Source organism: Aquarana catesbeiana, linkage group LG09, assembly GCF_042186555.1.
Source record: "Aquarana catesbeiana isolate 2022-GZ linkage group LG09, ASM4218655v1, whole genome shotgun sequence".
Lineage (NCBI taxonomy): Eukaryota > Metazoa > Chordata > Amphibia > Anura > Ranidae > Aquarana > Aquarana catesbeiana.
This window is the reverse complement of record NC_133332.1, coordinates 68,224,504-68,237,466: the sequence shown is the minus strand read 5'-3', so window position 1 is coordinate 68,237,466 and position 12,963 is coordinate 68,224,504. Positions and strand designations below refer to the sequence as shown.

Sequence of the window (12,963 nt, the reverse complement as noted above, 5' to 3'; positions counted from 1 at the left end):
CCAGCCAAGACCACCGCCTGTGGAAGGGAATTCCGCATCCTTGCCGCTCTTACAGTAAAGAACCCTCTACGTAGTTTAAGGTTAAACCTCTTTTCTTCTAATTTTAATGAGTGGCCACGTGTCTTGTTAAACACCCTTCTGTGAAAAAGTTTTATCCCTATATCCCCTCTCAAGCGTCTCTTCTCCAGAGAGAATAAATTCAGTGCAACCTTTCCTCATAACTAATATCCTCCAGACCCTTTATTAGCTTTGTTGCCCTTCTTTGTACTCGCTCCATTTCCAGTACATCCTTCCTGAGGACTGGTGCCCAGAACAGGACAGCATACTCTAGGTGCAGCCGGATCAGAGTCTTGTAGAGCGGGAGAATTATCATTTTATCTCTGGAGTTGATCCCCTTTTTAATGCATGCCAATATTCTGTTTGCTTTGTTAGCATCAGCTTGGCATTGCATGGCATTGCTGAGCCTATCATCTACTAGGACCCCCTGTCCTTTTCCATCCTAGATTCTCCCAGAGGTTCTCCCCCCAGTGTATAGATTGCATTAATATTTTTGCCACCCAAATGCATTATTTTACATTTTTCTACATTGAACCTCATTTGCCATGTAGTTGCCCACCCCATTAATTTGTTCAGAATTTTTGCAAGGTTTCCACATCCTGCGGAGAAGTTATTGCCCTGCTTAGCTTAGTATCATCCGCAAATACAGGAGATTGAACTGTTTACCCCATCCTCCAGGTCGTTTATGAACAAATTAAATAGGACCGGTCCCAGCACAGAACCCTGGGGGACCCCATTACCCACCCCTGACCATTCCGAGTACTCCCCATTTATCACCACCCTCTGAACTTGCCCTTGTAACCAATTTTCAATCCATGTACTCACCCTATGGTCCATGCCAACGGACCTTATTTTGTACAGTAAACGTTTATGTGGAACTGTGTCAAATGCTTTTGCAAAATACAGATACACCGCGTCTACGGGCCTTCCTTTATCTAGATGGCAACTCACCTCCTCATAGAAGGTTAATAGATTGGTTTGGCAAGAAAGATTCTTCATGAATCCATGCTGATTACTGCTAATGATACCGTTCTCATTATTAAAATCTTGTATATAGTTCCTTATCTTCCCCTCCAAGAGTTTTTATACTATTGATGTTGGGCTAACTGGTCTGTAATTCCCAGGGATGTATTTTGGGCCCTTTTTAAATATTGGTGCTACATTGGCTTTTCTCCAATCAGCTGGTACAATTCCAGTCAGTAGACTGTAAAAACTAAGAACAATGGTCTGGCAATTACTTGACTGAGTTCCCTAAGTACCCTCGGGTGCAAGCCATCTGGTCCCGGTGATTTATTAATGTTAAGTTTCTCAAGTCTAATTTTAATTCTGTCCTCTGTTAACCATGGAGGTGCTTCCTGTGATATGTCATGAGGATAAACACTGCAGTTTTGGTTACTGAAGCCCCCTTGATTCCCTCGTGATGACTAAGGAGAAGAATAAATTCAATACATTCGCCATCTCCCCATCCTTTGTAACCAGATGTCCTTCCTCATTCTTTATGGGGCCAATATGGTCTGTCCTCCCTTTTTTACGGTTTACATACTTAAAGGATTTCTTAGGATTTTTTTTGCTCTCCTCCGCTATGTGTCTTTCATGTTCTATCTTAGCCTTCTTTATTACACCCTTACATTTCTTGTTGCATTCTTTATAAAGTCTGAATGCTGATCCCTCAACCTTCTATTTTTTGAAGGCCTTCTCCTTTGCTTTTATATGCATTTTTACACTGGAGATAAGCCATCCAGGACTTTTAATCGCTCTTTTAAATTTATTACCCAATGGGATGCATTGGCAAATGCCCTTATTTAATATGCTCTTAAAGCAAACCCATCTCTCCTCCGTGTTCTTTGTTCCTAAGATTTTATCCCAGTTTATGCCTTTGACAGCTCCATTCTCACTGCGACCGCACGCCCCCAGCTTGCCCACCAATCACTTGATGTTTACACTCGATGGTAATAATTCTACATGAGAAATACAAGACCTGGGGCTTTTTGGGGACCCATTCCCTCCCGACGCCCCTGGTCGCTGGGCAGGTGGGGCCCCCGGGCAAATGCCCAGCGTGCCCATGCGAAAAGACAGCCCTGCTGCTAATTCCAGGTCTTTCTGAAGTTCTCCACAAGTGGTCCTTGGCTCCTGGACAACTCTTCTGATAATTCTTTTCACTCCTTTGTCAGAAATCTTGAGAGGAGCACCTGGTCGTGGCTGGTTTATTGTGAAATTATGTTCTTTCCACTTCCGGATTATGGCCCCAACAGTGTTCACTGGAACATTCAGAAGTTTAGAAATCCTTCTATAACCAATGCCATCAGTATGTTTTTCAACAATAAGGTTGCAAAGGTCTTAAGAGAGCTCTTTGCTTTTTCCCCTCATGAGATGTTTCTTGTGTGACACCTTGGTAACGAGACACCTTTTTATAGGCCATTAGTTGAGACTGAACCAGCTATTATTTGCACTGACAAGGGGCAGGATTACTTTCTAATTACTGATAGATTTTAGCTGGTGTCTTGGCTTTCTGTGCCTTTTTGCACCTCCCTTTCTTCATGTGTTCAATACTTTTTCCCTGTGCCATTCCATTTTATTACACATTACTTAATTTATGAACTTATTTGCTTTGGTTTATTTTTATATATGAATTAAAATAGCTTGTTACCGACATGTGGTGACAATTTCATGTCAATAGCACCTTTAGAATTATATTTACCTAGAAAATGGTGATGTGTTCAATATTTATTTTACCCGCTGTATATTCTTTGCAGCAATTGGGACAGCTGGGGGTTAATAATCAGGGCAGTAGATGAGTGGTCAGCACTCCAGGATTCTGGATGTTCCCTGATTTCCTAAGGCAGCTCATAAACATACTGGTTGGTTATATTGTACCTGTTTAAATTGACAGTAGTCTAGAAAATGAGAAATGAGTGTAGAGCTATCAGTCCAGCTCCATAAACAATAAAAATTACTGGAAAAAAACTGCAAAAAAATGGACACTTGATACAGACATGTAAAAATCAAGGTGTAAAATATACAATATATACAACATACACACCCACTATACAGCCAAGGGTGGACAACCCTCCAAATGACTGAATTCAGGGGTTTCAAGTAAATGGTACTGTTAAAGCAGTATTTAACTGAAGGGCATGGTTTTATAACAGAAGAGACCCTAGTGGTTTCTTCTGTCATAACTCTCCCCCCTGCCTGTCAGCGGTACTGTAATATGAGCTGTGCATGCGCAACTCAGATCACATTTATGGCACCCATTGTGTGCTGTAATTATATGAGTCCTGTGAGCATGCGCAGGAGTGACATCACCACAGCCCCGCCATTCAAGTGGCCGAAGATACGGAATCCATAAGGAAGACCAAGCAAAGATGGAAGCTCCGAGGAAAAGGGGGATCATGACAGCATAACACTGGAGGGCACTGTTTGCAGGCAAGTCTGTCATAATGTGCTAGTATGTAGTGCATTCTAGTACATAATGACTTAAAGGAGAAATACAGCCAAAGCTTGTTTGGTTGTACTTCTATGGATCACAGGAGTGCAGTTCATGCTGAAGCCCGCCGTCGGCTGACGTCACAGAGCCTCTCAGCGAGCCACTGAGAGCATGAGCTGGTCGCTCCCGCCCCCTCCACAGCCTAGCACTCCAGTGAGCACGGAGGGGGTAGAGCAGAGAGCCGGTGACTGACAGCCGGCTCTCTATTTAGGGAGTTCTGAGAACCGAGCGATCAGTGGTGTTCGCTTGCTTGGTTCTCAGTGTTATGCCGCGTACACACGAGCGAACTTTCCGGCAGACTTTGCCCGGCGGACTTTTCGACGTACTTTATGACGGACTTTCTGAATGAACGGACTTGCCTACACACAATCCACCAAAGTCCGTCGAATTCGTACGTGATGACGTACGACCGGACTAAAACAAGGAAGTTCATAGCCAGTAGCCAATAGCTGCCCTAGCGTGGCTTTATGTCCATCGAACTAGCATACAGACGGCGGACTTTTCGACCGGACTCGATTTCGACGGATTAATTTAAAACATGTTTCAAATCTAAGTCCGTCCAACTTTTGAGAAAACAAAGTCCGCTGGAGCCCACACACGATCCGACCAAATCCCATCCGCCGGGCAAAGTCTGCCGTAAAGTCCGCTCGTGTGTACGCGGCATTAGAGGCACTGGGGGACCGATGCAGCATCCACCTAGGTAAATATGATTCTTAAAAAAAAAAAAAAAAAAAAAAAACCTATACATATATCTTTTAAAGCCGTAGTAAAAAAAAAAAAAAAAATAGACCTCTGCAGGATAATGCTGATATAGATTTACCTTTAAACAAAGCCCTCCAGTGGCACGCTGTCATGGGTGACAGGGCTTCCATCTTGACCCAGTCTTCTTTCCGGGTTCATGGGCTACAGCCTTATTAGAAGCTGTAGATACCTTTAGATAAATAAAAAGGCGGAGCTTACTTCTGCTCTAAAGCTGCAGGGGGGCAATTTTTTTAATGACTTTACTACCACGTTAATAACTAGAGAATAAGAAGACATTTTATACAGTTGTGAACTGCTAACCTTGTGGTAGCAGTTTAGAGAAGGCCCATTTGTTTTTTTAGCACGGCTTGTACCCCTGTGCACATAGCCAGCTCCATAAAGGCATGATTTTGGTATGGAGGAGCTCAAGTAGCCTTCATGTCAAAAGGGAAATAGGTCTCCTCATCCAAAACCAGTACCTGTACTGACCTCAAAAATGCATCTTGGGCTGAATGAGTACAATTTTCCACATACACTCCAAAATCTTTTGGAAAACTCTTCAAGAAGAGTAGAGGCTGTTATAGCTGCAAGAGGGGCAGCATTATGGTTTCAGAATGAAATGTCCAGCAAGCTCATATAGCCATGTTCATAAACTTTTGACAATATAGTGTGTTTGTGTATATTTGTTTTTGCCTTTAGCGAAGTTCTTGATGATCATCCTATTTCTTTGCAGTCTGTTTTTCGGTTTTATGATCCTGATCAAAAAGGATTTGTCTCACAGGAAGACTTTGTGAAGGTTGTTTCCAGTCTTCCATTTTCCTGTCACATCCTAGAAAAGGATCAGTAAGTAGAATGCATTGTTTTTTTTTTAATGGACAAGCAGCCAAGAAACCAGCCTATATAGTTTGTAATTTATTTATTTTTTTATATATTCAATTTTTTATTTTCATCACTTTGTTTTTTTTTTCACAATAATAATAAAACATATCATTAGACGACATAAGATGAAATAAACATAGTCATAGTCGGTATATCTATCAACAGTTAACAAGATCACAATATCATGTAGATCAGAATTACAGCTTAAGCAAAAAGTATGAGGAGAGATAGTCAGATGCTCCTGAGTTGGCTACTGTTTTTGGTAGGGGATGGTGGGTCTTATACTAAGAGTTGAGACTAGGATGAGTGGACACTTAGGATAAATAGCACAGTATTGGGCTATTTATAGCTGTTCATAGACGCTTTCTTACAGACTCCAGGTATAAATCGGTGTCTTCTATAGAAATTGGGGAAGGTAGAGGTGAAGCGTGTTAAGGCTCACAGTAAAGAAATTGTGGGGGATAGGTTGGGAGAGGCTAGGTTGTAAATTAGGAGAGAAAGGAGATAAGGGACAGAGTTAAAAAAAATAAATAATGGTGAGCAGGAGTGGCAAAAGGGGAGTTTGAGAACCCAGATTTTAGGCTGGGTTCCAGGACACCATGTAAGTTGCTGCACTACACTCCTCTTTACTCTAGTACAGGCATCACTAAATGGCAGATTGCAGTTCAGATCTGGACCTGGTAACACTCCTATGTGGACCGCAGCCTCGCCAAATGCGTTCCCTACGCATTTCCTGTACCACGTTTTGGTGTAAAGAGGCCCTTAGGGCTTGTATACTCCATAAGCTCTGCATTCACAGTGTTTCTGCATGCGTTTTTGGTTTGTTTGCAAGCATTTGTGCCTTGTCTATGGCAATCGGATAACAGAGTCGCCCTATCCCTGACTGATGTCCTGTTTATTGCATATCAAGAACCATTGTGTGTTGGCAATTCTCATCCCTTGGATAAAGGCCCTGGCTGGGTTGTAAGCTGCAAGCACGATTTAGCTTGTTTTTGGTAAGCTTGTACTTCATGTGGTGGAGGTTCACAAGTCTGAGTGGTGTTTGGGTGCTGTTTTAATCAGTTTCAATGTATAACATAAGCACCTCCACCTGCATTTGAAGTACTTTATATGCTCAATTCTACTGAAATTATCATTTGTGGTATTTGGTTCCCTTACTGTTATTTTCATGTATGTTAGTACTAGCGTGGCTTCATTTGTTTATTTAAATGCAATGAAAACTAGATCGAACAGACAGCAGCATCTAAATCACCAATCCAAGTAGGATGTGTAACAAGCTACAAACCAAACAATAAAAAGTGCGCTATCCTTGTGCTTGTTCACACTCGTGCAGAGATCTATGTTTTAATGCACTAGAAAAACACCGGTCTCTTCAAGGGCAATAGAAAACAATTGTGACATGCATGGGAGGCTGTGATGTGAAGGATCTGAGTCATAGCACCAATATGACACTCAGACCTCTGCTGGAAGAAAAGTTTACTGGCCGGACCACTGTGAATTTTAATTCAGTACCCCTGCTCTAGGAGATAGCAGCAGGATGAATGGAGGGAATCAGGTGGCCTTAGGCTGGAGCTCCTGGTAGGCTAGTATATGGTATTTTGACTTCGATGTATATGGAAATGTCAAAGGCATAGCTGATCTAGAAGTGTAATGTCTGCAGACTTACAACATTCTTTGAAATGTATGTACTAAGAGTGAGTTAGCTGCGTTGGTTTTTTGATTAGAACTCTGCAAGACCAGCACCTATGAAACCAGAATGTGTGGATAAATGGCGGATCAATAATGGGTAAGGAGGTATTTCATAACCCTCTCACACCTTCTTCATAGGGAAGGACCGGTAAACAAGCAGGAGATGACATCATACTTTATGAAAGCCAGCCAGATTTGCTCCAAGCTTGGAGTTCCTGTCCTACAAACGTTGGTGGAAATACAACTGAAGGAATCTCCTCTGTGCCCCAGCTGTGTAAGTGAACAACCTACCGCTTTCAATTTATGGTGGCACTTTTAGTATTAAAGTGGGTGTAAGCGCAAAACATTGTACTTCTTAGCTTAGGATAGAGCGGGGAAAGGTTAGATCCTCTGTTAAAGTGGTTGTAAAGGCAGAAGTTTTTTTTAATCTTAATGCATTCTATGCCTTAAGATAAAAAAAAAAAACCTTCTGTATGTAGTAGCCCTCCTAATACTTACCTGAGCCCCTGCCTCAGCCGTTGTGGACACTCTCCCCCTGATTGGCTGAGAAGCAGTGCCATTGGCTCCCACCACTGTCAGAGTCAGTTAGCCAAAACACACCACCACCCCCCCCCCCTGAAAATTTTTTTTACAGGACTTTAGTATCACTAAGTTTAAGGGGTAAGGGGAGGGATACTCACTTCATAGACTAATTATTTTAGTTGACTAAAAACAACTGAGATTACTAAAATACAACTAAAACTAAAATTGCATTTTAGTCAAAAGACTAAAATGGGACTAATGCCGCGTACACACGAGCAGACTTTACGGCAGACTTTGCCCGGCGGACTTTGACAAACTTTACGACGGACTTTCTGAATGAACGGACTTGCCTACACACAATCCACCAAAGTCTGACAAATTCGTACGTGATGATGTACGACCGGACTAAAATAAGGAAGTTCATAGCCAGTAGCCAATAGCTGCCCTAGCGTGGCTTTTTGTCCGTCGAACTAGCATACAGACGAGCGGACTTTTCGACCGGACTAGATTTCAACGGATTGATTTAAAACATGTTTCAAATCTAAGTCCGTCCAACTTTTAAGCAAAGTCCGCTGGAGCCCACACACACGATCGAATTCCAGTACGCCGGACCAAGTCTGCCGTAAAGTCCGCTCGTGTGTACGCGGCATAAAACTAAAATGCCATTTTAGTCAAAAGACTAAAACTAAATTGAAATTTGACTTCAAAATTAACACTGGTCTGGAGTGCATTTTCATACCTCAATACCATATTAGATTTTTCACTCCAGCAGTATATAATGAGTTTGGAAATTGTAGAGAAATGTTAACTAATGCATTACAATTTAATTACACCCATTAGATTTTAGACGACGAAAATTAATTTTAGTCACCTAAAATGTACTGGAGATTTAGTCAACTAAATAAAACTAAAACAATTGCAGAAGACTAAAATAGGACTAAAACTAAAATGCCATTTTAGTCCTAAGACTAAAATCGAAATTTGCTGCCAAAATTAACACTGTTCCTGCTGCATCTCCAGGAGAGGAAGTGAAGAGAAATCTCCCCAGTGGGACACAAACAGCCAGAACTAATATGATAAGGGTTTCAGCCCTTCTCTACTCTATCCAAAAGTTTGATCTATACATGTTAATAACAATGTTATGTTAGAATTGCCATATCAATTACAAATCATATATCTGAGAACAAAAAGTATAATACTGTTTAACTTGATAATTTGAAAGAAATGTATACCTGTGGGAGTGAAGAAGCACTAGAGTAGCTTTCTTGGTACCATGCAGAGTAGCTGCATGCTGCATAGTACCTATGGGTCACCTGCTTACTTCACATAATGCCTTGCATTTTTCTCATTAAATTCAAGGCATTCTCTGATTGGAAGAGATGGAGAGGTCTCTGTGCAATTGTCAGGAAGCAAGTAAAGTGATCGTCTAGCCTGCATAGTATGTGAATCACAAGTGTGGCTGAGAAGATTAAGTAAAAATGTTTAATTCAATAAAATTTACCCTACAAATTATTTAGCTTGGACAGATATATCTAGAATTAAAGTTTCAACAAATCAAAGTCAATGTAAGAACCAACATGCTTTACACGGTCACTTCTAAGCGTGTCCAAAGAGTTAGCTAAAGGCAGCAAGAAAGTGCTAGGCCAGTTTTCTGTTAATGCAGTGTGTACATACATAATGAACCTAGTCCTATGTGCTGGTAATCGGGAATTTCTCTATTTTTGTTTTGCTTAACCTCAATGTCACAAGAGGCAGGAAGTGATGAAGTGTGTGGTTTGATATTTCATTTCTGATGAAGTGACTGCCCAAATTGGTTGTCAAAGCAAATGTACTAATATAGCAGAGCAAAGGGCATTTCAGACGTCATTTTCCAGCATATGTTAGGCAATGAAAGGAATTATCTGATTTGCTGCTACAAGTGTCTCTTTTCTATTGTGTCTGTGTCACTTCTAGCAACCTATTATAGTACTTCTTTACAGCTGAATTCTAGGCATTATTTATTTTGCACAGTTACTGTAGCTTAGCCCAAAGTAAGTATGTATATTCCATACCTGGCTGATCCCTGTAGAAGCAGAGAATCACTGAATTAGCAGCCACTATTACAGTGTGCCTCACTGCCTTCTGGCTTTTATGCTGTATGGCTGCCTCGCTTCATAGTGAACATGGCATGGGTTCCATTCAGAGAATGCCTTGCAATTTTTTTTTTAGTGAATGCAAAGCATTCTCTAAATGTGATGTTACTTCTCCACCTCAACCAGGGAATGCCTTATATTCATTGAGGGGAGAAAAAAAAAAAAATACAAGGTGTTCTCTGAATGGTGCTTGTTTCTAGCGAGTGGCCTCCTGGATTCAGTATGCAATAGGGCAGCCACTTGGCACAGAGCCCAGAAGACAGCAAGGATCACTGGCATGGAATATGTAGACACACTGGCACGACACTAATCTATCTCTCTCTCTCTAATTGACCAACCCAACAATTTATCATTGGTAAAAGCAGCCAACACCTTTCTTCCTTTAGTTATACTACATCAGCAAACATACCTGAAAGGAGGATCCTGGGATTTTGTGAACCTCATAATCATGAATGATCAGTTTATTATAAAAATACAGGAAAAACTAGAGGGAGACACATGAACTCTGCAGCAGTCGCCTCATATAAAGTCCCAACAGTTTTATTACCGTAATTATTTATTAATGACCGCAGAATATATATATATATATATATATATATATAGTTATTTATTTATTTATTTATTTATATTATAAATAATATAATCTAATCTTTCATTCAAAAGCAAATATTGCACAAAAAAGGGAAGAAAACTATTTGGTCAAAACTGACAGGACCTGTCCTTTTCATTTTAAGGACAGTGGCCAAACCACCTATTTAATGACATTGATTTCCAGTGTTTTCTGGCAATAGTGTTTGTTGAAATTTTTGGAGAAAATACAGGGAAGAAGAAAACATTACAGGTGAAAGAACATCAATGGAGTCAATATGACTGTACCGTATCGACTCATAGTCCATAAGACAAATGCCATAGGACACACAAAGAACAGATGGTGTCGGATGAAAAGATGGGAAATAGGAAAAAAAAAAAAAAAAAGAAAAAGTCTGGGAGTGCAACACCATCCCCAGTTACACAACCATTTGTCTCATAGGCCAGTCTTGAATGAGGCATAGTTAAACAGATGCTTCAAAACATGAGTGATGGGTGTGTAGAGACAGGGTGGTTTCAGAATAGAAGTTACGGAGCGTTAGTACAGGACTGTTATAAGGGTGGCCTAATAACCGTGAGATCACATGGTCACATGAACTGTGTAATGTAATAATTTCCCTTTTTGGAAAGAAGAATTTTGAATCTGAAACTGGACAGCACATGACCAAAGTAAGCTTAATCATGACAGAGGGCAGAGTATTTAAAATAAAATGGTGATCCAAATGAAATTTGCAGTGCCACTCTAAGCTGAGACCAAGATCTCCCCACTGGTTGCAGTGAAGGTAGCTGGCATCAGTGCACCATTCAGAGGTGTAAGAGCATTATTGAAGAGAAGAAAGGAGGCTGCTCACCAACCCAATTAATTAGTATGCAGATAAATGTGGCCTCAACCAGGGTCACTCCAGCCACATTCCTCTGACATTTTTCCCAAGGTCTGTGACCAAGCCCTGGTGAGCAGGGCGAAACATGTTGTGGCTGGAGCGACCCTGGCTGAGGCCACATTTATCTACATACTAATGCACTGGGTTTGTGAGCAGTGCCTTTTCATCTCTTTAGTAAAACTATGATGTTATAAGTGTGAACTGCACCTATTGCGGAACTGACAAGACAACATCTGCAGTACAAGAGAATGTCAAAAAGGCCCTGCCATTCCAAAAAGGAGAATTAACGTAAACTAAAACAGTAGTGTATGAGAGGACCATCAGTTCAATACCACTAGAGAAGGAATGGACCAAAAGATAGAGTTTCAATGCTTTCATAGAAATGATCTTTACATGTATAGCCAGCAGGTGTTTGTTACATTGTAGTTAGGCTTCTCACTTTTTTTTTTTTTTTTTAACCAGATTTGGGCTGTAGCTAAGCAAGGCTATGTACCTGAAGGTAATTCTTCTCTATTTATTTATACACTACAGATTATCTTCTACTGGTCACTGGACACACGTACACACACTTAAAAAAAAACAAAAAAAAAAAAAAAAAAAAAAAACAAGCATCTGGCATTCTACATCTGGCCATACTACTGTCAGTTTGAGGAAGCAAACATTCCATTCTATTTTTGAAAATCTCAAATCAAATGAAGATTGAAAAAAAAAAAAAAAAAGTGCCAGTTTCAGTCAACTGAAAGAAATTAGAAATGAAATTGCTCTGATCGGACCTGGCATAAAAATCTGATTGCTTTTCATAAAATCTCCTGGCACTACAGCCTTCTCACCACACAGCAGTGGCTGGATTCTAACTCAGCTTCTCGTGTGAACAGGTTCTTATGTATAGTTTCCACCCATCATAGTCATATATTGAGTAAGACTACATAGTTTATATCTTTATTTATGGATTCATTGCACTCTGCATTCAGGTTTGCACAAGGATAGTACACAGACCTGGACATCTAAGCCCAGCAATCCCATGCACAGCAATAAAAAGAAAGGCCTAAGCCATAAAGCGTGTCAAACAGATGGTACCTCCGATTCCGATGGTCCTGTTGCTTCAGAAGACCCAGCTCATGTGAAACCCAACTGTGAAGAAAACTGCGGGACCTCAATTACCTTACGAAGACAGCTTAAAGAAACGGAAAAGGTAGTAGGAATATCTAAAGCCAATATAATTGGGGGGTGGGTGGCAATTGGGAATGTTCACCTCAACAGGCAATCTAAAGTTTAAATTAGGCTAAAGGGCATATTTCACAATGTAAAACGCAGGATTTTGCCTTGCATTTTTTAGCTGTATTTAAATTACACATTTGTGTAAGGTTTACATGCATCCAGCTGTGCTTGCACACACATGGACCATATTGACCATCACAGTAAATAATAAACAAATAGTGTTTGCATCGATTACACAATATTACTAGAACCCTGCTGCCTATTGTGCTTGGCTGCTAGGACGCAGGTGGTCATTCAGGGTTGACATCTATTTACATGTTGGTGGACGGGAACCAATAGGCTGCATTAACACAGTACCCATATAAACCCTACAAACCTACACTGAAAAAATAACACAGATTTCCAAACTGTGGACCATGCACATACATGTGTACTATGGATATAGGGCTTGAAACATTCACTCAAATGTTATTCTTGTCTGGAGCTGTTTCCTTTGTACGACCTCAACAAGCTCCAAACCCTGAGAAGCAAATACCATGGTTTTGATTTGATCCATCTCCATTTGTAAGGCATAGTAGAACTGTATATGCATCCGCTGTAGCCTAAAACCTATCAAAAAAAAATTTAAAAGTGAAAAAAAAGGACACTGAAATGTATGGCTTGACACAGCTTTATCCTATTTTGAGGACACATTTGGGTGAATGGTCCCTAGCACAGGTTTAAGAACACTGGAGTTTGGCTCTGGTTGAACACCTGTGTATACAGTGCA

At 40.6% G+C, this 12,963-nt stretch overlaps 2 protein-coding genes across 3 annotated transcripts in view; one reads left to right on the top strand and one right to left on the bottom strand.

The window, feature by feature from the left end:
- Positions 1-12,963, top strand: part of RASGRP4 (RAS guanyl releasing protein 4) — a 73,803-nt gene that overhangs the window by 59,097 nt on the left and 1,743 nt on the right. For both annotated transcript variants that reach the window (XM_073598706.1, XM_073598707.1), the window contains exons 12-15: positions 5,019-5,128; positions 6,992-7,127; positions 11,439-11,475; positions 11,948-12,168. In XM_073598706.1, coding sequence (XP_073454807.1) covers positions 5,019-5,128; positions 6,992-7,127; positions 11,439-11,475; positions 11,948-12,168 — 504 coding nt within the window. The remainder of the gene's footprint in view (positions 1-5,018; positions 5,129-6,991; positions 7,128-11,438; positions 11,476-11,947; positions 12,169-12,963) is intronic.
- Positions 8,844-12,963, bottom strand: part of FAM98C (family with sequence similarity 98 member C) — a 38,329-nt gene continuing 34,209 nt past the window's right edge. Inside the window, exon 8 of the mRNA XM_073598710.1 lies at positions 8,844-12,803. Coding sequence (XP_073454811.1) covers positions 12,663-12,803 — 141 coding nt within the window. The 3' untranslated portion in view covers positions 8,844-12,662. The remainder of the gene's footprint in view (positions 12,804-12,963) is intronic.